Source organism: Calonectris borealis, chromosome 3, assembly GCF_964195595.1.
Source record: "Calonectris borealis chromosome 3, bCalBor7.hap1.2, whole genome shotgun sequence".
NCBI lineage: Eukaryota > Metazoa > Chordata > Aves > Procellariiformes > Procellariidae > Calonectris > Calonectris borealis.
In genome coordinates, this window is record NC_134314.1 from 70,762,264 (window position 1) to 70,787,612 (window position 25,349).

At 36.1% G+C, this 25,349-nt stretch overlaps 1 protein-coding gene across 9 annotated transcripts in view; it reads right to left on the reverse strand.

Annotated features, from left to right (window-relative positions):
- SCAF8 (SR-related CTD associated factor 8) overlaps positions 1-25,349 on the reverse strand; it is a 98,491-nt gene that overhangs the window by 40,969 nt on the left and 32,173 nt on the right. For 7 of the 9 annotated variants that reach the window (XR_012673022.1, XM_075146111.1, XM_075146110.1 and 4 more), the window contains 11 exons: positions 24,145-24,275; positions 20,498-20,674; positions 12,275-12,354; positions 11,732-11,849; positions 8,830-8,961; positions 8,561-8,673; positions 7,866-8,059; positions 5,206-5,306; positions 3,442-3,555; positions 2,628-2,784; positions 1,300-1,430 (listed from right to left, as the gene is read on the reverse strand). Coding sequence is in view for 8 of the 9 variants with exons in the window: in XM_075146111.1 (XP_075002212.1) it covers positions 1,300-1,430; positions 2,628-2,784; positions 3,442-3,555; positions 5,206-5,306; positions 7,866-8,059; positions 8,561-8,673; positions 8,830-8,961; positions 11,732-11,849; positions 12,275-12,354; positions 20,498-20,674; positions 24,145-24,275 (1,448 nt within the window). In the remaining variant the exon portion in view is untranslated. Of the gene's footprint in view, positions 1-1,299; positions 1,431-2,627; positions 2,785-3,441; positions 3,556-5,205; positions 5,307-7,865; positions 8,060-8,560; positions 8,674-8,829; positions 8,962-11,731; positions 11,850-12,274; positions 12,355-12,889; positions 13,073-20,497; positions 20,675-24,144; positions 24,276-25,349 lie in introns of those variants that run through there. The other 2 variants (XM_075146112.1, XM_075146118.1) reach the window with 2 other exon arrangements.

Sequence of the window (25,349 nt, forward strand, 5' to 3'; positions counted from 1 at the left end):
ACACTTATTCAAGAATAAAAATTTACCTATGGGGGAGAGATGAATGGAGAAAGGGAGAGAGAGAAAAGGAAGGAAAATGTAGATAGTGTGGCAATTTGAGAGCACTTAGAAAACACTGATTCTATTCTCATTAGAAAAATTTACATATTTTAGAACAGTACTGGAAAGTTGAGTTTAGTGCATGTAATTATAAGGCTAATGATCCTGATGGAATCCTGAAAATTACTTAACATTTCTCAAACTTCTGTTTGAGCTACGTGTTTTGATACAACGCAGCATAATTACAAGTAATTAGCAGCAGAATAAAAGCATACATATATGTATATTTTCATATATACTGATCGCAGTGTACACTAGGAGACAGTTGAAATAAGAAGAATGAAGACAATTTTTGTGAAAAGAAAAAAGCTCAAAATTCAATGCAAGTAAATGCAAATATGTTAACTTTCATAGTAATTTTATGTCAGCTCAAGTATTAGAAATATCTATACATGTTAAGGAAAGGTAAAACAGTAATAATATGAATAAAAAAATTTTGTATTAAGCAACTGCTTCTCATTTTACAATTTCATATGGTCATTATAAAAAGAATTTAAAGAGTTTGACAAAAAGCATTTGTATGTATACTTGATAAACATGTGTAGTGTAGTATACTCAGGAAAAATTACACTGTATTCTTCTAGCCTTCCACAATACCTTGTTACAGATTGGATGTTAATAAAAATTCTCTGTTTTAGCAGAAGGAAAAAAAATATACCAGAGAATCAGAGACTCTCATGAATTACTGCATATAGAGTGCAACAGCACACTACTTGAATAATCAGATCTTTTAAAGATGAGACTGTCCCTATGAAATCCTGTCCAGAATTACTGAGAAAACAATTAAACATATTCAAAGCTGACATGGGGAAAAGCACAAGTGAAAAAAAGATTATTGCACCACTTAGCTTACAGAAAGATGCTTTGCTCTACAAGCAAAACACTTCTGTAAGCTCATTTTAATTTCTCCTTAAAAAACTAACGTGCCTTTTTTTTTTTTTTTAACAATTGCTCTGTCTTCAACATTTAAGCCTTCATTTCAGATTGTACACAAGTTTGGGATACGTTCTACATGAAAGTAAAGATTTTGCTCAACCACAGCAACTGATAATACTCTAAAATACTTCAGAGATAAACACACATGGACTGAAGTATTTTTGATTTAAGTACTTTTAACTCAGCATTAAAGTTTATTTGCATTGAATAAAAAGTTTGCCCGCCAGTTCTGTGGGGTTTTTGCAAACTTAGACCAATACAAACCTGCAGCATAGTGACTGGTTGCGTGTAAGCTTCTGTCTGCGTTGTAATAACTGTACTCTTATCAACTGCAGCACTCTGCGTAGTTTGAGTATTTTCTTTAGCAGCTTCTGAGCTTCTGGCTGTTTCCCATTCTTTAAAAAAAGGTATATTTTTAATATAAAAAGAAAATTCATGTATTATTTTTGTTTGAATACTAAAAAGTGCTCTTCTTTCTTAAACAATAAATTTTAATCTGGTACCTATATAGAGTCATTACAAATAACTCCCAAACTTATTATGAAAAGAAGCTAGTGCAATTATTTATTATTATATATTTTAAAGAATGTAACGAATTTTTAATCACCTGCAATACTCTGTTTAATTATGCCTGTATACAAACTGATTTTTCAAAACTTGCCAAGTTTTTTCACCAATCATTCTGTTAATAATTTGTAACATAGAGTATGCTCCAGTTTTCTAAAAACTGCTGTTGTCAACTCATCTGTGTTATCAGCTGGCTACTGTACAATGACAGAGAATCCTCATGTTAAACAAACTTCACCCCAACCCCCATTTCTTCCTTCTGCCACTTCCTCAAAAAGTTTTGTATTTCAAGTATAACATAGTGAATGTATTTTGGTAATGTTTCATGTTTTAATTTTTCTGTCATTTATATTCAATTTTTACTCAAAGCAAGACTGCATTTTGATGAAAAATTACTGTTGCTATTATAAAACAATTTTAATCTACTGCTTACTTCGGTATAGTCCAGTCATTTGGTGCTAGATCCGTTTCAAGAAAACGCAGTACTCGTGAATCTTTCACAAATCTAACAAAACTCTCAATTAACTGGGTTTCAGAGTAAGGTCTAACATTACTTGCTTTCCTGCCTCTTTGACTTTATGGAGGAAATACCTTAAGGTTCGGCTAAGCTCCACCTATTTGAACAAGTTCCAACTCCAACTTAAGTCTTATACCTGAATATAAGACTCTTCTCAATCACAAGCAGATCATAATTTCTACACAAATTAATATTTTACGTACTTGGAAATGAGTACACAGCAAATTCATAACTGTTTTAAAAAAATGCTAACCTCTATTAACTTGCTTAAATTAATTCCCCTTTGTCACTAATTCCTCATTGTCATGACAATCAATTAGTACTCATCTACAAAGACAATCTAGATTTCATGATTACAGTGCCATTTATACTGTAAACAAGTAGCTAGTAAAATTTCTGTAAATTGAAAAAGAGTATGTATTACCTAAAACAATAAACTTTCTGAGGATTTGCAATTACCAAAATAAACACATTTTCTTACTAGGAGAATCATTGTTAATGGCCGTACCTGTGTTTACTGTCTCCTGGTCAATCATGCCACCTTCAGCAAAGCCCTCCAAATCATCCAATTTTACTTTCTCCCAAGGAATATATGAAACTCCCAGATCCACATCCCAGAATTGCTTATATTCTGTTTTCACACCTTTATTCAAAGCCCAGGCAATCTGAAAATAAAACCCAACCAGAGAATCTGATTAAATCATATAACCTGTGAACAGAATATTTCAGATCATTTCCTTTATGTTTCTGTCACTGCAGATCAATCTTCAGTTTTTAATTTTAAATGAACCTGTAGGAAGTTTACTTGCCCTCTGCAACAACAGGTATGTGGAAAGTTTAATTACATCAAAAATCTTACATTTGCTCTACATTAATCCTAACATATATATGGGGAAATTAAAAATACAGTATTTCAAGGACTCGTCCTAAAGCATCAAAGAAAGTAGAAAAAAACACAGCATTTAATCATATACTTATACTCTCATTCTATGAGAATACTATCAAATTTAACATTAAGTGATCCACCTGGTCAGGTACAGGACTTGGGTTGTTTACAGTCTTGTACTCTTATCACTAGCACGTACATAAAATGTTCTCCAAGTATTTCCTAAGGATCAAGTCATAATTTCATTTTACTGTCTTCCATATTGCCTGTTAAAAGCTGCATTTTACACAGAGAGGAAAGAAAACAATTTACACCTTATTGCTTCATTTTTCTTCTCCATATTGTACATTTGAATGAACAGCTGCTAAATGACAAATCATATTAAAACTGTACTGTATTTGAAACGGACAGCATCCTTAGATTAAAATCAACTCACCTTAATAATTTTAGACCCAATTTTATAGGACCCAGAACTAAGTTTCTGAAGAGCACGATACGCATCTTGTCTATGAACCATGCAGACATAAGCACAACCTCTTGGGGGAATCATCTATGGAAAAAAAGCAATAGTCTTAAAAAGTAGGAAAATCAGTACTTCAGATGACATAACAACACTAAGTGAATACTAACACTAAAAAAGGAAAGGCTTACACTGTAAACAATCGTTACTTTAATCAGCAATACTAATGATTTTGAGCATCAGCAAAACTTAAGAGTGATATTGGCAGGGTACTTCATTTATAACATTTTCAGGAAGCAGCAGCAAGTTGAAGAATGGGTGCTAAAAATGACATGAAAGATTTGAACAACATGGAGCAGGCAAGAACTGGGAGCTATACTATGACACCTTCAGAAAAGCAGAAGTTGCTACCTATTGTTAAGCTCCAAATTCACCATGAACTGAGCAACAACCTTTCACAGAGATGCAAATCAGTGATTAAAAGTATCTTGCATTTTTGAAGGATAGAGTCCTCATCCCTGAAGTGTGATTTCCACTAGCTTTAATGTTCTATTTAGTAAAGAAAAGTATGATGTGGCATGTAACCTTTGGAAGTTTGCAAATCATGTATGACAACTGCTTATTTTAGTTTTAGTCAAAAGTTGTAAAATATAGGTGTGCTTTTATGTCGTTTAGGAGCACACAGTAACATAACTAACAAAAATATTTAAGGTGACGTTTTAATGCAGTTGTTACAAAAATACGTTTAAGATACACAACAATGTTATCCTAGGTACTTAAAGCTTTGTGGAATGCATAGGATGAACTATTTACAATATGGTTTGCCTCTGAAATGTAACAGGCACTGGGACATTATGATTGTTACATTACTTTCCTTTGAACTTTCTGAATTGCTAGTCCCTGCAAATCAAAATGAGGCTTAAATGTCAGGCTATGGGGTTTTTTTGACTTGTGAAGCTTTTTAAAAGATTCTGTAATGCCACAAAAACTGTTCCTTATTAATTATATATCTGAATATATTAACGTGATAGGAAAAATAGTAAAAATATTATCTGAAATGAATGAAATGGCATGAGAAGCACTTTAAAACTGCTGGAGCAAGAGACAAAAATCCAAATTTCTCTCATCTAGATATGTTATTTTAGGAGAAAAATACTTTCTCTTAAGCTGAATTATAGGCAACACTGAAGTACAACTCTAAATGTCTACATCTAAATGACTCTAAATCATGAGAAACATATCTTCTAATTATAAGCATCTTTTTAATTGTCACATTTTAGAGTAAACACTTGTTTACAGTACAATTTCTTTTCTTCTAAATGTTTTATCCACATTGCTTCCACTTAAGTAACCCTCTGTATGGAACGTAACCAAGAGCAATGTGGATACACATCAGTTTGTGTCCATTAGTCCAAGGAAAAATGATACCTGCCCTGTGCCACATCACAAAAAGAGAAAAACCAAAACTTTTATTTGTTAAGACCCTGGTTCACAAAATTGTGTAAATTGTTAGTGCTCGGGAAAAAACATTTTACCATGAAGTGCACTATCTTTAGCGCTTCAAAAGACAGTACATGGAAACCAACAAGCAAATATCATAGCCACAGTTTTTAAACAGTGATAAAAAAACCCAGTTTCCTAAATACAAGCTTAGGCTGCTAAAAGGAATTCAGAGGCATAAGCATGTTTAAGTTGCTAGTCTGTAATCCCTGAAAATACATTGATAACATGCTTACTTACATTAATAGACTCTATTTGTCCAAATTCTTCAAACAAGTTAGTTAAATCTTGCTGTGTAGCCTTCTTGTCTACTTGACCTACCCAAAGAGTAGTACTGCAAACTGTCAAGAGATAGATTCATGTCAATCAAAGTACTAGAATGTTAGCTTATAAAATACTCTAGAGCATAGATATAAAAGGCTTTAGAACTGCACAGAAATCACTCATCAAAAAGTAAGAACAGTAAATCTATTACTTACTATATAGAGATTAAGTACATTAACAAAAATGTTAAAAGGTTAAAAGACACCGAACGGATACTCAGTACAAGTGTGCATTCTTCTTGTTTCATTTTGTTTTAAACAAAACAGTTGTTTTAAAAGAAATGAAAAAATAAAATTCTGTAAATTATTAGCTAAGGTAAACTGCAGTAGAAATTTTTAATCATTTTTATTCCATATTCCATAAAAATTATGCCTGTAGGATTTAAAGTCAGTTTTAACAAGGTAAGATTAAGTACTAACTGGCTAGAAGTGCATTACAGAAGTAACTTAACTGCCGTATTATGCACTGCATTTTCACCTGAAAGAAATGGAAACTGTACTTTTACTTTGGGAACATCCCAGAAACACAAACTTGGCTGAAGCCCACCACTGAGCTGAAGATGTCCATGATACTTCTGACTCTTGTCAATTCCACCACAAGCCCAGATCCCAAGCAATTTGTCTCCCAAATGCCTACCCCTGACCCCCTCGGCCAAATATAAACACTCACTTGTGAGCTTGAACTTCCTTCTCCCATATGTACATAGTTCCAATTCATTTGTCATCCAAATATTACCTAATCTATGTGTGCAAGCCTTGACAAACTCATAGCAGTTATTTCCACTTAACACAGAGTGATCTAAATCAGCAAGAGTTTAGGCCAATATTGGTGTTTTTCTTCAAATATCTTACTACCCTGAGTAATCCACCCAGGATCTTCAAGGATCTAAGGCAGAACAAAACCAGACAACCTGGATCTCTTGGGCCTGCCCCATCCTGAACCAAGGAAACATTCTTTCTTCATAATCATCTTGATACATCACACGTCTTTCCTATATCAATCTTGGCACACCAAACTGGACACCAGTGTTGTGTGTTCCTCTGTCTACTGACATTTTCAGCTGACAGCAGTACTCAGTAGTACTGAGAATGACTAGCCTTAAGATTTCTCTTGAACAAAACTTATTCCTCACATGCTTGTAGATGGCCCTTTTGTTTCTCATGGTGTTAAGCTCTATGAAACAATTCTTCAGACCTCAGCAGTCTGTCAGTGACTGTCACTGAACAAATTTCATGAAGTAAAACATTTCTCAGGTGAATTACCTATTTATTTATTTATTTACCCACCCCCAAAGTTTCCACACTTCACTTAGCCTTCTTAACATCCCCTTTCCATGAGCCAGGTCACTTCACAGGACCTCAATTGCTGCTGTTGTTCAATCAGGTTACTTAATATCCTTACCTCCCAGTTCCCATCCATTCTGATTATAGCTCCCTGCTTTGTGGACTACTGGGAGAAATCTACACCATAAAACTCATTTGCCTCTTTTCATGTGAAAAGCCAGAGAAGAAAAAATATACATCTAAACAGTAGTAAAGTCCTGAGTTTAATATTTTACATCATTCCAAGGTGGCTTTAATGTGAAGAGAACAGAACACTCTTTCCTTTGCAAAAATGGATTTTGAACTGCTTAACTTGTCAGATGGACGATACAGTTTTAAAACACAAAATAAATGCAAAACTACATCAGAAACTGTGTATAAACTATGTAAACAAAGTTAAATTCAGGAACACAAGTTTATTACAAAAATAAATTAAGTACAATTGTGCATCCCAAGAATCCAGAGTCCTGCTAACAGCAGCAATGGGATATACTGATACAGTAGCAGATGACTACACCCAATTTCATTGTTTCTAGCATTCGTCTCAAAATACATTCCCTTTGATTTACGCAACTGTGTGGAGAAAGTTCTCCTTCCCCCTGCTACCTTCCTTCTTTTTGGTATGTAAATTCTCTGTAGAAACAACAGCAGTGCACAGCAGCGCTCTGCAGAAGCTGAAATCCAGTTGTTTTTTTGATACTTTCTTAAGATACGCCATTATGGTCTGTCTTATGATAGCAAATTACTTGTTTCACATTTCCACCAGCCTTGGCTTTATGTTCCTGTGAAAACCTATTTAAAAAGCACTCTAGAAGTTTAACAAAACTGGCCTCTATTTAAGATATTCAGCGAAGTGTCCAAAGTGTGTACCACATACTTAAATGTCTTATCAGCATACCAATTTTCAGATCAAGTGCTGATCATCTTCAAATGCCCCATAGAAGACAGCATCAAAGAGAAAGCAGACTGTAACTTAGGGATAGCCCTTGCTGCTCTCTGTTCAGAAGTAAAATCATTGGTGCAACAGTACGAGTAAAATCATCAGTAGAACAGTATGATACTTGCTTTCCTCTGAGATGAAATGAGGTACCTGTCTAAGTTGTAAGAAACATCAGAAATGAAACTTACAAAAAAATATTATGGTTACTGTATTTTGTAACAGTACTTAAGCTAAATCTTGTTCTTTCAATGAAAAACAAAGCCCTTTTTCCCTTTAATACTACGTTATTAAAACCGTAAGCAGCTACCACTTACCACTTAGTGTTTTTGACCGTATAGGAGGCAATCCCTTTTTCTGACGTTCTTTTTCCCTTTCCCTAGCCCTTCGTTCGCTGGAATATGACCGAGATGACTTTCTCTTCCTTTCTCTTGATCTTGAGCGTGAACGTTTTCTGTGTTTACGCTTACGAGAACCAGACCGTGATCTAGACCTTCGTTTTCTTGGTGACCTACAAAATACTTAATTTCAGTATGCTGTGTTAAAAAAAAAAATTCTAATTTAGTTGTCTTTTAACTAGAAACTTTAAACATGATACAAACATTTCCATTATATTCATTCAAACTGCTTCAGGAAATAAACTTAATGCCATTAGCGTGAGAGCGTGAGGAAGAGAACATACAACTTGAGCTTAAAACAAACCAAAACACATTCAAAGAGTTCCATAACAGTGTCTATTTTTCTGGCATAGAAAACCTGACCAGCTGCTAGTGTTATTTATTTTTGTTACCTGAACAGGTCTTAAAAAATTTAAAGTAGACCATAGATATGCAAAACGAACTGTCATACAGAAAGTCTGCATCTAACACAAATATTAAATGAACACTTTTTTTTTCATTGCCAAAAACTGCTCATGACAATTTTGGAAAATACTGAATTGAGAATGATAATCGCAAATTGCAACTTTGTTTCAGAAAACCTTCATTTACTTAATACAAGTTAATTATGAAACCTTGAACGAGATCTTGAACGAGTTCTTGATCTTGAATGAACAGCTGATTTCTTTTCTTCTTGTTCAAAAATCTCTTCTTCAGCAACATCCTGCCCTTCATCTATATCCATGTCCTGAGGTCAGACATAACAGATGTTCAATAACATTTAATAAACATACTCACAATATGTACGACTATATGAAAGCATACATCCGTATCACCCATTTTGAAATCATGTTAGTATGTGTTTTCCTTTCTAGTTCTGTAATCAAATCGAAAATAGTTTTACCTGTTGTTGAATATCCATTGAATCATCTACATTTGTTTCCACTTCTAAAAACTGCTGCTGACTACTCCCTTGTGATGGTGAGGCAGAGTGCTCTGAACCAAAATTTCCTTCTTGATTCTCCTCAGGGCTTGCCTAAATAACAAATAATAATATATCATAAAAAGCCTCATAATTCAAAACGCTTACTGTGTCAAAAAGTAATACTACATGAAACAATTTTTCAAATATCTCTGAAAAACTATTTATCAAGTTTCTCTTACTTTCCCACTTCACATTAATGTGAAAGCTGAACTAGATTCTATTCCCGTTTTTGTATCATCCTTAAATACAAAACTTTGAAATAATTAATATTCCTGACTATAAAAAAATTACTACTTATTTGCTGAATCAAAAAACCAAAGCATGCTATTTGTTGCTTAACTTGGCTGGCTCGAAAACAAAAACTCACAGGACAAACCATAGTGATGGCAGCCACATGTACAGTGACACTGAAAGATAGCCATTGGTCACCTATGAACATGCATTAATAAATTATATTTTGTTGTTAATATAATGAAAATATTTGCAATACCAATTGAACTAGTTAAAAAATTTACATTTAACTCCAAACTTTCTTACAGTGTGTGATTTAAGACAAGTAATTACTACAAGATAAAGGAGGGCGTTGTGTCCTTTATGTCAGCATGTCAATTAGGAGACCTAACAAAACAAGCAGTTCTGAAAAAAAAAAATTAAAAAATGTAAAATACTAAATGCATTGTTGATTTTCTAGAGAAAAAACTATAATGGCCTGTACATTGGATTGAAAGTACAGATTTGGAATAAATATCTGTAGGATATGAAAGAAATTCAAGAAATGCAGGAAATGCAATGAAAATACTCAGAAATGCTATCTGGACAATTTTGAAAAGTAATTTTAAACCTATTTTCCGGTATTGCAGGTAAACATTTCAGTGTTTCTCATTACATTTTCACTTTAATTAAACAAACGCTAGATATTCTATCTGACAGGAAAATGACAGAAAGTTAGCAGAACGACATGTAGTACCAAGGGTTTTTTTGTTTTATCTTTATATTTTTAAACAGCTTATAATGACAGTTTGCAGAAAAATAAAAAATTCTACTATAATTCAGTTAATGCATTTTCCTTCTAACATTATCTGTTTTGTCTCATTTTCCTTTTATTTAATTATTCTTCAGCAATCTGTTTCTTGATATCAATTCCTACATTTCTTGTTGCTCCTTCTGTCTCTGTCTTCTATCCTCTCCTCCTCTCCCTCTGCTCCTAATCAGATGCTTAATAATTTTGTTTTGTGCTTTATCTTTCCTTCTCTTTCCCTTAATCTTTCTCACTGATGCTTAAACATGGAATTTAAGAAAATCTTCCTCATAACACACTGCAGTCATTACAGAGTAGTTCCAGCAGAAGTTTGTATCTTTCAGCTGCTATCAAGGTGAAAATAAAACTTCCTCTCCATACTGACTAGACAAGAAACTGAATGGACCTGAAGGGAAACAACTTCTGGAAGAGCACTTGGAATAGAAGATCAAATAATAAGGGGTGAGTCATATGAACATTCTACCCATAAATGCACTATAACTTAATTTCATAAATAAAATTAATTTAAACTCTAATTCTGCTTATTTTACAATAAGGTAGGCATTCAGCATTTTTATTTTCAAATTAGGTAGTTACTTTTAGATACATCACATCAAAAGCTCCTAAAACAGATGCACTCTTCAAAGTTGTATTCCTTTACAACATTTTTTAATGTTTAAAGCCAGAAATTGCTAGATATCCACCAACATCAAAAACTATTTAGTCTGTAGCTATGTCATACAAATTTTCTCAGTTACTGCACTTAAATGAGAAATGAAAATAAAACATAATAAAATAAAGAAGTAGAATAAGAAAATAGTATCTAGTAAAAATTAAATTACTATTTTTCTAAAAAATTAAAAACTCAAAGTCACAAATTCAAAACTCAAATGACGTTCTTGATTGAAAGCTGAGCGACTGCACCTTTGCACAGGTTAAACTAAAATCCCCAACAGATGTTTGTTAAATTTGTGGTCCCTTAGATTTTCTTTCAATCTAAGATTTCTATTTTACTGTGAAACTAGATCCAAATACTTCACAGAAAGTCCACTTTATATCTGGTCAGTATCAAGACAGAATAAACTTTTGGGTTTTTTTCTAATGGGATCGGGAATTGGGATCAGGAGGGGAAAAGAGCAGCTAAATACCGAGGACTAACCTCAGGAGAAATAAGCCAATTTACTTCAATGTAAAGTAGAGAGGACCCAATTCACATAGCTAAGAAGGAATCTTGGGTTTCTCAAGCATCAGTTCTTAATTAATCATTTCTCAGGAAATACGTGACCCTATTCTTTAGCTCAGATTCTTCGACAGAATGAGACATACCTTAGCCAAGACTTAGAGCTTGGTAGGGGAAGTTAAAGTTACCCCCAATCTCTATTCTGTCCTTTTGATGGTTCTGCAGAAGCAGCTTGCACGCTGCTCTCCTTTCACAGACAGGAGCATAATCACTTCAGTGCCCACCTTCTTCCTTCTGACAGCAGGGAAAAAGCTTTCTTTCCCCCCACACAAAGAGCTGAACAACCAAAGCACAGTCAGTCTGTAACTCAGCTAAAGGGTACTCTTTCCTAAGAGAAGCAAAAGGTACACCCCACACATTTGGTTGTATTTTTTTTCTGTTTTAAGCACTTTCTTCCACTTATTCCACTTACTCTGCAAGCTTCTGTTAGATGATCAGCTAGTGACAAAGACCTTCATTATAAGAGAATTGTCAGGAACAAGACAATTTTTTTGTCCTGGAGTATGAATTTTTTATCAGTGAAGAACATAATTATTACAACAGCCACAAGATGGGGTTCTTACCTTTTGAGGCTGCTGTTGCTCCAGAAGCTGTTGTCTGAGATGTTCTAAATTTTGTTGCTGTAGCTGTTCAGCTAGTTGGTGAAAAAGTGAGTTGTTCACAGATTCTGGCACTAAAGGCCTAAAATGAAATAATTTAAATGAAAAAAACACAACAGTTTTTTCCTTGGTTTAAACTGCTGGTAAACAGGTCTTCACAATTGAGTTTCAAGTTTAACTAAAAATGTAAAATAATGAAGACAATGTAGCTAGTTCCACCTTCTGTTATCATCATTATCACAATTACACTAAGAATATAACTAACAAAGCAAAGAACGTGCTAACTTTAAGATGAAGTCAACAAAACTTCTGGCACACAGACTTGTATTAAATATTTTTAAAATGTGTATGTTTCATTAATTTAGTAAACTGTCTTTTCTCTTCCTACTGCTTTAGCATACTTATGCTCTTAAAGAAACAACATTTTCTTTACTATTTAACCCTAATGTTCAACTAGTGTCAGGCAAATTTTAGCATTTTTCCATAAGAAACATAGCTTGATCTTACAGTTGGGAAGTGGGAGTTTCCTTTTTAGGCTCTTCATTTTGTTCAGATTCTTCCCCAAAGTCAAACCTGTCCATCAGCTTCTAGGAGAAAGCAAAATAAGCATTACTGAGTACTCCTTATATGTCCCTTTATGTATATTTACTTCTCAAAGGAAAAATGCTCTTTTTTCTCAACTTAAAAAAAAAAAAAGTTTCGCAAATAACCTGAATAGAAAATTAAACATCATACTGCTATTGCTACCAAACTCTAGAATGTATCAAATACCAAATTTTGTCCATGCCTTTCTTGAGCGCTGCCTGCTGTTACAAGTACAGCCACATGTTCTTTCCATAGTAAATAACAGCTAGTTTGAAGGAAGGATTGAATAAATATTAATTTTACGTAATGGTATCTTTAATTAGAAGAAATTACTATGAAGAGGCCAACTATTCAATCCTTTGGCAATCAGCAAACTGCTCTGCTCATATCAAGAGAAGACCTACAGCTTGATTACTTCGCAAAGAATTACTGTATTTTCACACACGTGTCATTTAGACAACCTGAATTCCTTCAAATATACTGCTCCTTGAAAACAACTTCTCAAATAGTTTGAAAAAAATCAAAGTAAGCAGTTACCATGTAAGAGGAATAAGCCTCCAGAGGGATAAAAAGAAAGATATCTGACAGCGAAAAAGAAAAACTTGGATAAACTTCCTGTTTTATCTGTAAAGATGTATATGCTGTAGTTCTGCTGAACAAAAAAAGTCTGTTTTGTTTATTAATTTTTAAACAGCCCAGAAGCATTTCAACAGCATTTGACTCTCTTGAAGACAAAACTAAAGAACAAGCATGAAGAAATAGGACAAACGTTATTTGTCACTGAGATTGTCTTTTTTCAGTAACTACGCATTGATAGAGCAGTGTTATCAAACCGATGTCCATGCATCTTTACACATCGGAAGTTTTCTGAAAAGCAGAGTTAACGCTGTACTACAAACCGATGTAACTTGCTCTCAAACCCTGGTCTCAGAAGAAAAAAACAAAAGGATGAGAACACGGGGCAGACATTTTGAAATACCAAGGCAAAAACGTCTCCAGTAACAAGCCATGATGATTCAGTAGCCCATTTTCTTTCTCAGGATGCTCTGTTTACTCTCAATTACTGGAGTCAAAGTCAAGCAAGAAGAACAAAGCATAAGCTAACTAAGAGACTGATCAATCAAGAATTATTAGAATTATTTTCCCAATGAAATAATCTAATATGTATGAAAGCAGGACTAAATATATCTCTGAGAAAACACAGCAGAGACATAGACCATCAAGCTTAAGTGAGATGGGATGCTAAAATCCAGAATAACTTTCACCATGTATATCTAATCCATTTAAAGCAAGGTAATAAGAGTATTTTCATATTGTTAGAGTATTTTCAAGTAAAGCATTTGCAAAATGCTGCTGCTCTGAAAACAATATGCATTTAGAAAAACAACGAGTCTCATCTTTAAAATATTATTAATCATCATGTACCTTCCATCATGACAAAGTAGAAAGGAAGATAACAGAATATGTACTATTCAATCATCTGAGAAAAGGAACAAATGGAAAGTAGTCAACAATTTATGACATGCAAAAAAATTATTTAGTTAAACTGGGACCAGAGAAAAACCAAAGAACTTCCAGCCAAGATAGGCAAATGTGCAGCATGATTTTTGTTTACATTTGTTTTAAATAACATAGTAGATATTAAAGGAAAAAATCTGAACCAAAATATCTTGATTTTTAAATAAATTGTAACAGAATACTCTCTACAATAAAACAATAGAAATTAAAACAAATTAAATATTAGGATACCTAGGTTAACCCACCACACACATGCATATAAAAGTACAGAACTTTCCATGAATGCTACAGCTGTTACTTTAATTACCTGAGAAGAGAGTATGTTCACAAAAAGCAAAGGGTATGATTAAAGACATGAAAAAAGTTTTTTATTCCAAAGGAAACAAAATTCTTCTTAAGGATCAGGATATTCTCCTTAGAAATTAAAATAAAAGGAATAGGACATAAATGTATAGGAAACGTTGGGTCAAAAATCTTTCTTTACCATAACACAAGGATACAGTCATGTAGCAAGATTACAAAACACACACATTTGATGTTGACAAAAGAAAGGAATTTCTAACGTAATGCATATTAATTTGCGGAACTTATTACCACAAGGTACTACGGAGGCTGAAGAGCTTGGAAACAAAGGATTGGAAGAACTGCTGGATTTATTAAAAATAGGCATTTTTAAAAAAGATGGATACTTATGTATTCATCAGAAATATTTTCCTGCACTATTTATATTTGTTATCCAATTCACCATCATATTGTATCATGGAATGAGAACTAAGCTTCACAGTTTTCTTTGGTTCACGATGCTTACTGCTTATGTATCACAAAAGCTGTCTTTTTTTTATGTCTGCCAACTCAGAACATTTGCTTTTTGGACACTGCCTTCAACCATGTAAGTATTTCTATATCCACATCATGGTCCCATCCTCCATTCTCTAAACTCCATTACAAGTCTGTTCAGTATCTTCTACAGAAACTATTCAATATTTTTAATTATTGCTTTTGGGAATTGCTAGATTCTCTAATTTTGCTGCTGCAGCTTTTTTAAGATATTCAGGACTGGTCACTGTACCTCAGGTAAGAATACTTCATCAATTTCCACTAGATGACAGTATCTCTTCTGCCCCATTCTTCATAAGTCTGAGGATCACAGGACAGTCCAGGTTGAAAGGGACCTCAATACGTCTCAGTCCAACTCTCTGCTCACAGCAAGCTCAGCTGTGAGGTCAGGTCAGGTGACTCAGGGCTTTATCTAGTTGAGTCTTGGAAACGTCAGTTTCCACCAACTGACACTATACAATCTTTCCAAGCAACCTATTCCAGTGCTTGACTGTCCTCATGGGACAAAACGTTTTCCTTATACCCACTCTGAACCCTTTTGTTTCAATTTCTGTCTGTTGTCTATAATCCTGCTGCTATGCCATGCTTGAAGAGCCTGGCTTCATCTTCTTACTGACCTTCCCATAGGTGCCGGGTGGGGCCGGGGGGAGCTGCTGTTAGGTCTCCCCCAAAGCTGCCTCTGCCCAAGGCTGAACCAGCTCCAGTACTCCAGACCTCACCATTTTGGTGTTCCTCCACTAAACTCACTCCAGTTTGTCAATGCCTTTCCTGTATGGGGGCGGGGGCAGCAAAACTGGATGTGATACTCTAGATGCAGTCTAGAGTAGATGGGATGTCTAGATGGAACGATCACTTCCATCAATCAACTGGCTATACTCCTGTTCACATGGCCCACGATGTTGGGCCTCTTTGCTGCCAGGGCACTCTGCTGGCTCATGCTCTGTTGTTATAAGTATACTTGTTAACAACTTGGTTTTCTTATAAAGACTAGAACCCCAGAGATTAAGCAACTGTATGTCTGGTACTCAAAGAAAGGCTGTTAACAGTCTAGTGTTGCTGTTCATTGTACTGTTCTGACACCCTGGTTTTTGATACTTGTATCTTGTATTGTCACCTGCAATTCAGGCATTTTGTGTTAAATATAAAACTACTGCAAGCTCTCTAAAATGCATACAAAAACTGTAGAACTTCAGAGCATCCTGGAAGATCACTAACAAAGATCTAGATTTGTTGTCAGGAAACAAAGCATTCCCAAAACTTTTCCCCTTAAAAAATTTGGTTTATAGTTTTTATTTTATTTTATTTTATTTGGGCATGCTATTTGGACTTTGTTACTAGTTCCTTTGAAGCAGCTCCAGTCTGGCCCTGTTGACTGAGTGCTCATTAGCAGTTACAGCATACCTTTTGCTTTAGCTTAATCCAAATGAATCTACTTTATGCATTCAAGATTGCTCTGCAATGTGAAACAAGGTGCGGTACATGTAAACAATCAAAAGTTTCACCTCAAAAGCAAGCTCCTGATTCAAACAGAACACTGATGTAGATGCTTCCCAACAAAGAGAAAGTCAGGCAAAAACGCCAGGAGGCCTGCATGGATTAACAAGGAGCTCCTGGACAAACTCAAACACAAAAAGGAAGGCTACAGAGGGTGGAAGCAAGGACAGGTAGCCTGGCAGCAATACAGAGAAATTGTCCAAGCAGCCAGGGATCAGGTTAGGAAAGCTAAAGCCCTGATAGAATTAAATCTGGCCAGGGACATCAAGGGCAACAAGAAAAGCTTCTATAGGTAGGTCGGTGATAAAAGGAAGACTAGGGAAAATGTGGGCCCTCTCCAGAAGGAAGAGAAAGACCTGGTTACCTGGGATATGGAAAAGGCTGAGGTACTCAACGAGTTTTTTTTGCCTCAGCCTTCACCAGCAAGAGCCTCACCGCCCAAGCTGCAGAAGGCAAAGGTAGGGACTTGGAGAATGAAGAACAGCCCACTGTAGGAGAAGATCAGGTTTGAGACCATCTAAAGTACCTGAAAGTGCACAAGTCCAGGGGACCTGATGAGATGCATCCGCAGGTCCTGAGGGAACTGGCGGATGAAGTTGCTAAGCCACTATCCATCATATTTGAGAAGTCGTGGCAATCTGGTGAAGTTCCCACTGACTGGAAAGGAGAAACATAACCCCCATTTTTAAAAAGGGAAAAAAGACCCAGGGAACTACAGGCTAGTCAGTCTCACCCCTGTGCCTCAGGAGATCATGGAGCAGATCCTCCCGGAAATTATGCTAAGACACATGGAAAATAAGGAGGTGATTGGTGACAGCCAACATGGCTTCACTAAGGGCAAATCAGGCCTGACAAATCTGGTGGCCTTCTACAACGGGGTTACAGCATTGGTGGATAAGGCGAGAGCAACTGACATCATCTACCTGGACTTGTGCAAAGCATTTGACACTGTCCGGCACAACATCCTTGTCTCCAAATTGGAGAGACATGGATTTGACAGATGGACCACTTGGTGGATAAGGAGCTGTCTGGATTACACTCAAAGCGTTGAGGTCAACGGCTTGATGTCCAAGTGGAGACCAGTGACGAGTGGTGTTCCTTAGGGGTTGGTATTGGGACCAGCACTGTTTAACATCTTTGTCGGCGACATGGACAGTGGGATTGAGTGCACCCTCAGCAAGTTTGCTGATAACAGCAAGCTGTGCAATGCAGTTGACATGCTGGAGGGAAGGGATGCCATCCACAGGGACCTTGACAGGCTTGAGAGGTGGGCCCATGCGAACCTCATGAAGTTCAACAAGGCCAAGTGCAAGGTTCTGCACATGGGTTGGGGCAATCCCAAGCACACATACAGGCTAGGCAGAGAATGGATTGAGAGTAGCCCTGAGGAGAAGGACTTGGGGGTGTTGGCTGATGAGAAGATCAACATGACCCAGCAATGCGCGCTTGCAGCCCAGAAAGCCAACCGTATCCTGGGCTGCATCAAAAGAAGCGTGACCAGCAGGTCAAGGGAGGTGATCCTCCCTCTCTGCTCTGTTCTTGTGAGACCCCACCTGGAGTACTGCATTCAGCTCTAGGGCCCCCAACATAAGAAGGACATGGACCTGTTGGAACGAGTCCAGAGGAGGGTCATGAAGATGATCAGAGGGCTGGAGCACCTCTCCTATGAAGACAGGTTGAGAGAGTTGGGGTTGTTCAGTCTGGAGAAGAGAAGGCTCTGGGAAGACCTTATAGCAGCCTTCCAGTACCTGAAGGGGGCCTGCAAGAAAGCTGGAGAGAGACTTTTTACAAGGGCAGGCATGTAGTGATAGGACAAGGGGTAATGGTTTTAAACTGAAAGAGGTAGATTTAGATTAGATATAAGGAAGAAATTCTTCACTGTGAGGGTGGTGAAGCACTGGAACAGGTTGCCCAGAGAAGTTGTGGATGCCCATCCCTGGCAGTGTTCAAGGCCAGGTTGGATGGGGCTTTGAGCAACCCGGTGTAGTGGAAGGTGTCCCTGCCCATGGCAGGGGGGTTGGAACTAGATGATCTTCAAGGTCCCTTCCAACCCAAACCATTCTATGATTCTATGATTGTATGCTTCCTATGAAAACACTGCCTTTTTAACACTTTGTTTATTAAGGCTGCCATGTCTAGTAAAAAAATTATACAATTAATTATGTAATAAAACGGAAGTAAAGAGTCTAACAAATAGAATTACATCATTATGACTCATGGTCTTCAGCTATTGAGAAGTGGGATTCAGGTGGCAGGTGATATTGGTGCCAAGAAACCATTAAAAAAAGCAAGGAAAATTATTATCCCCAAAACTTATCATTGCAAACATAAGATTGCCCATTAATACGTATATATTAATATGTACTCTTCTATAATACCTAGATACAGGAATCCTCAGACCTCGGAAAAAGGAGAAAATAGGTATGGTAGCACCAACACTATATTTAAAAAAAAAAAAAAAAAGAAAATTCTAAACTGACATGCTATTTCTGCAAAGCAGCCTAAATAACCTTTGAGTAAAAGCCTCAATGGACTAACAAGACATACATTACCAGTCCATTCACAGAGATGCTATAGAACCCTGAACAAGGAATCTGAGCTGTATTATAATCTAACACTACTTGTATAATGCAGAACTGAGGTACAGATCACATACTACAAATGCAACTCTTCCACAGCTTACAAGAACAAATCAACACTATATACCTACTGAAAGCTTGTAAATTATTACACTGCCACAAGAATTCCTTCCACAAGACTTACCTTCAAAGCCCCAGAAATCACAATTCACAATTCACTCAGAAATTCACTCTGCTGACAGCCTTCATGACAACGAGACTCCTGCATAGTATTAATGGCATAAACTAACTAAAGAGTATCAGGTTGGACTCACTCAAGGTATATAAACACCTCATCAGAATGTCAGTTCCTTCAGTTTGCTCCAGTTAAGTTGTCCAACATCCAAGACAGCCACACCTATGAGTACACCTATCCATACAAACGCTGGAATTGAAGTCTGCGGAATAAACCACAATACGATGCCCTATTCTTAATTACTTTTTGTATCTAAATATTAACAGTCCCTATTAACTGATGCATTCATTCCCTGTGATTATACCCTACTCGAGTTGGGGTTAGAGCTGTGATACAGCATGAGTACAGGCCATCTTTTTTCCTGACTTATTTTTACAGCTGCATTACTTTCATTAGTAATAACAACTCTCTATTATTTCAGACATTTGAGTTTAGCTGAACAAATTCTAGAAATATAAGATAAATTGTCCCAAAACTTTAAACTCGGCACTTGTCAAGTTCTGAGCAGCTAAATGCCTGAAAAAGAGATTATCTGGGTTAGGAAAAATAGGTTTTTTGGTTCTCTGATTTCCTTATTCTTATTATTTATTCACTCCAGGACAATCCTATGGAGATTATCTACTCATGTGCTGTTTCTTTCAAAGATAATGGAACAAGATTTATTTATTTATCTTTGAGTAGTTGTTCTTCCTTTTTTATTCTACTGATATTATATTATTACTACTGTCATTGCCAGCATGGTTATTGCTACCTGACATTCAATTATATTAGTCATCTTAACTTCCTGCATTCTGTATTTATTTAATTTTTTTTAAGATAGGCACATATGTTGCAACACACACAAAGTTTCTTTACCTACAGGGTTTGTTTGTTTTTTACATTTTGACATCCTTTAAAAAGCATCACACGACTAGTTTTAACTACAGTCAAACTTACTTCTTCATTTATTATCACTTTGTGGCTAAGATGAGAAGTTTTCTTGGCATTTATAATGTAAGAAAATTACAAGCCCTATGATGTTTTACTCTTCCGGGAAAACAGTGTATATAAATTTCTGCATGTCTCCTTTTCATTACCTTGTAAGAAATCATTTCCTACCTCAGATCATAAACACAGGAAGGGGAAATTTAGACATGCTCCATTCTCACCACTGTATTACAAAGTGGGAAGAAAAACGTGTAACAATGGCTTAACTTTGCTAAATCAAATCCATCTTCATACTTGATGGCCCTTACGGGTCCCTTCCAACTTGAAATATTCTATGAAATGCCATTTAGCTCTAAACTCATATAAAACTAATATTTTCATTTATACTACTCTCTCTAGATATTTTTTTAAATTTTCAAAATAGAGCACTTTATAGTATATTCGTATGTTTTTAAAATCTCTGAAGTCAAACCATAAAATCCAAAAGAAGACTCTTTCACTTACATGTATTTTAACAATAAATATTTCTTCAAACTTCTATTATTCTACTTCTACCTTATTAAAAGAGACACTCTGTTCCAGTGGATTAAGTGTGTTAGCAGCAGCAGCTGCAGCTGTAAGTTGTGCTGTGAGGGCCTGTAACTGAACGACAAGACCAGCATCCAGGGCTTGAAGTAGTGAAGGCTGAGGTTTCTGCTGCTGTATCTGCAGTGTCTGTATCAACTGCTGAAGCTAGAAGAGAAAAGATAACAAATGCATTAAACAAGAAAAATTTTTTAAAAAGCAAAAACCAAAAACCAAACTAGTCTTTTGCCCTTCCAATTAGGAGAAAAAAAACCTCAGGAATGCAGTATCATCTAACCTATGGCTATTATTTCATCTTAATTTGTTTTCATTTATGGCAAATTTTGTTCCCACTTACTGGCTAATTTGCTTTCTGTGGCTGATAAGACATGCAGATGCTTCTTCCTCCTAACTTGCTCTGACAGGTTGCATGATGACCAGTCACCACTCAGGATTTCCTGAGGTGTTGGGGTTCCCCCTCTTCTGTTTCTCCAGTTTGATTCCTTCTGACCTGAAAAAAATCTGTTAGCCTACTCCAGCTTCCTAAGGGCCCACCTATATTAGGAAAATCTGTATGCTGTAACAACATTCGGTAGAGAAAGTAACTGCACTGTTGCAAACTCCACTTCAAGCTGATGCAACATGTCTACACAAAGAGCTTGCACTAGTGCCTCTGGATTAGTCACAAGGAAAATCTCATGCTGAAACTCAGGTTTGCACTGATAGAATGCAATTCTCTTGCTATGTTAACAAAACGTAAAAAGCAAATTAACCAGGAACTGAGAATATAATTTGACTTCCTGCAGTGGCACAGACTCTGGGCTCTGTGCAGCACTATCTTAGGATAAAAATTGTCTAGATGCAATGCTGAACCAGAAGCAGCAACTCTGGGGCAACAAGACGTACAGTAACAACAAAGTATGTTACAGTAAAAACAAAGTATGGGTAATGCCAAAAGACAGACGTTAGAAAATATTATTTAAAAAATAGCGTTGGGTTTTCAAATACTATTTAAAAATAGTTTTGGGGTGTGGTGTGGTGGTTGGGGTGGTTTGTTTGTTTTTTGTTTAAACAACTCCTCTCGCAACCCAGGAGAGGTCTAGGATTATACTGGAATGAGTACTAAATATTATCAAAGAAACTTTAAAAAGTGTAGTGAATGGACCCAAGACATTTCATCAGAGTATATCAGGATACCCTAAGAGTCTCTTCCTTCAAATCTAGATGAGAAAATAAAGAAAAATAGAATATCTTCCATAGTTTTTTTTAGAACAAACGTACAATCCAATCGCCTGGTGTATCTTAATTTCCTTACTCCAACTTCCTATTTGTACACAATTTTTGAAGAGGAGCTGTCCCAATGAGGAAATAAAAGGCTTTTTCATGTGCAGATCTATTCATCTGTTGAATAGAGATGCTCCCATAAAATTGTACAGATTTGCCTTAACACAAAAGGAAAAAAAACTATTCCTATGGAAAAAAGCTGTCCTAAAGCACCATGGAATTACAGAAAGCAGTCCTTTGACCTTCCATGAGGTAAACCCCTGGAGCCTTACCTTTGGGTATTTCTGGAAAAAAGGTTGAGCAAATCCAGGTAGTTCAAACTATGCTGACATAAGTCCCTGATTATCTTCACGTTCATAGTCCACCTCCTCATGGGGCCCACCACTGAACTCTCATAGGGTTCAATCCCTCCCTTCTTACTAGGGCTCACTAGAAACTCTGCATAAGCTGATTAGGTTGATCTTCTTTTCCATAGTGCATAAAAAATGTATGACCCTTTTCCAAGATTGTTTTATAGTTACCTTCTGATAATGTGAAACAACTCTTCCTATTCTTTCAAAACAATTATACAGACTCCTTATACAGCAGAGCCTCTGAAAATGCTTCAATTATTGTTCTACCTCACCAAGAGTTTTCACTGATTACTGCAATAAGCAAAGCTGAAGAGCTCCCCCCTCCCTTTTTGGCCGATCCACAAAAGATGAGCAAACATGACTGGTCCACCTTGTGCGCTGCTCTGAGTAGGAAGGAATCAAACTGAAGAAGCAGAGATGGAAGCCCTAGAGTGAGAAAATCCTGGGTGGTCACCGTTATAGCTATTTTCACATTCTTGTTGGTCACATCTTTCTTACTCTGCCCTCTCCTATGTCTAGACTCTCAATTTACCTGCATGCATTCTCACCCATAAAACACAATCTTAAGATGAAATCAAGGACTTTGGAGCTTGGGGGCAGGTAGAGTGGCTTGGAGAACAGGAAGAAAAAAGAGATGGATAGGATAGAAGCAAATGTTGCAGTTCATCTACGAATCCTAGAGATCTGCATGTACGTATTTATTGCGTACTCAGTCTGTCTCCATATCTCTGCTTAAGGCCATCTTTTCCCTCTCCCAAAACCCATTCTCTTCCTCATTTTACCATTTTGAGCTAAATATCCAAATGTTATTTCTTTGTGATCTGCTGTCTTTGAAACTCTTAATTCCCTTCTCATCTTCATAACCTTTTTCTTTTGCTTCATCCTTTTTTTCTCTCTCTCTCTTTTTTTTTTTTAGTATACTCTCTAGGTAATAATCTTTCAAATTACCTTACTGACTTTCCATATATTTCCCATTCTCTCTTCCCATCCCTTCCTTGTTTATTCCACTATCTTTCCTCCACATTTCACAAACTATCCCACAAACTCATTTTGCTCTGCTTTTCAATGACCCATCAATTTCAGTGTAATCAGATGAAAATACTCCCTTTGCTTGACTTATGAACAATTACAGATGACTCTGCTTAGCTGAACACTGTAAAACAATCTCTCTAAGTAAAGCTGTTGTTACTGTCAGCATCAGTACTTTGTAACAGCTCACTGGTGCCTGCTTCTCATTCATATGCATGGGATTTTTGTTCAGTACCCCAGCAGGTAAAGCACCCTACTCCTCAGTCCAAATAAAAATCATAATGCCAAAGTTATGCTGGTGCCAGAGTTCTAGCATAAACTGAAAAACAATGATCTACATTTTTACAGAAAGCTGATTGTGTGCGCTCAACTTATGTGGCTGTGGGTTAAGAGGATAAGCAGTTCAATGCAAGCTGCACATCAAGCCACTTTTTTGGAGCTGAGCATTTAGAAACTGCGGAACACAGTCACTTCTAAGACCTTATTTTGAATGCTGCAAAATAAAAACTACATTTAGTTCATGGAAAGCTAAAGAAAAGAATCAACATACAATGCACTTCCAGAATGAGTACATTCCCATTATATAATTCTGTACAAAGTTTAGCTTCTTGGGGCATCCAGCCGAGAAATTACTTAAACTGGCATTCTATTTTATACCTATATCCATGAAATCTTAATGCTGTTCTTGATTTAGTCAACTGCAATACTATATAGAAAAGTATGTATTACAGACCATCTTATCTCAAGTCACATTCTGCAATACTTTTAAGGAACAAACAGGGTTGGTTACAAAAGGTAACACAAGTTTTAGTTCACCTGGAACTTACTTGTGATGAACGACCTCATGGGATAGTTAACATGGATACTGGACACAAAACTAAGAAATACTCATGAAAGCAGTATTCCTTTAGTGTACCTTAAAGACACAAAGTATCAAACAGTGTACAGTGTAACTGTCTACAAAATATTTACCTGTTGGCCTTGAGGACTCTGTAAAATCTGTGCAACAGCAGCAAGGGTATCTGTATTAGCAATCTGAGATACCCAAGGATCAGGTAAACTCTGCACCACATTGGCTGGAGTAACTGGAGTCACAGGTGTTCCTAAAAAAGAGAAAATCCAATATGCCAAAATATTTTAACGTACAGACCTAGAAATAGTGTTAGAGAAGGAAAACAAAAACCTGCTGTAAAAAGAAATTATAAGCTAGACATGAACATTTCTGTTTATTTTCTCCAGCAAAGATTGCTGGATTGCAAGAAATCAAATTATAAATATACTATAATCTTCCTAGGACATCAAAACCAGTTATTAAATACTGAGAAAGCACTGTATTAACATCAATTTAAACTGTTTTTCTGACACACGCATAGAGTACACAGAAATAACACAGACTCACATCAACATTCCTCAAGTAGCAGGATTACTTTGCGTAAGTGTAGTTCACAGCTCTTTCCACTATTGACCTATGGGAACTACTAACAAGAACACTGACAAATGCAAAATAAATATGTTTCACACAGTAATCCAAACCATTTAGTGGAAACAATATATACCAAATGATAATTGTTAGCAGTCTACTCAGAAACGTCTGCTAGTCCAGAACTCACTGGACTTGCACTTTATCCCCAGGAGGAGCCTTAAGGATTCTACTAAAAATTTCAACCTGTAGCAGCTGGATTCAAGAGGATTACCCGTTTTATCATTTTTTTTTCAAGAGGAACACTGAGACTAAATCAGCAATCTGATGATTAGTTTCATGCCATAATCCAGAATAATCCTCCAACCCTGAAAATACTCCTACTTTTAGCTCAGAAGTAGAGATATACTGATGAACACTAATGTAAATGACTAGATTACCATTTTAAAAGACAATTTGCATGAGAGTTCAAAAAAGCATTAGAGTAAAGCTATGATTTCAACAATTTAAAGTAATCAAACTAATGAAAATAAAAAATATTGAGCTAGAAGATGCAGTAAGTCCAATCCAAGAGCTAGAACTTTTACATATTTACAGACTCCAATGAAAAATAAGGTGGATTTGTCAACCTAACTGCTTTTCAGCATGAAATCAGCAAAGGGCGGTGACAGAAGCAGGTCCATATGTGCCAAAAAACAATTAAATCAGCAAAACGTGGGTGACAAAAGCAGGTCCACATGTGCCAAAAAACAATTAA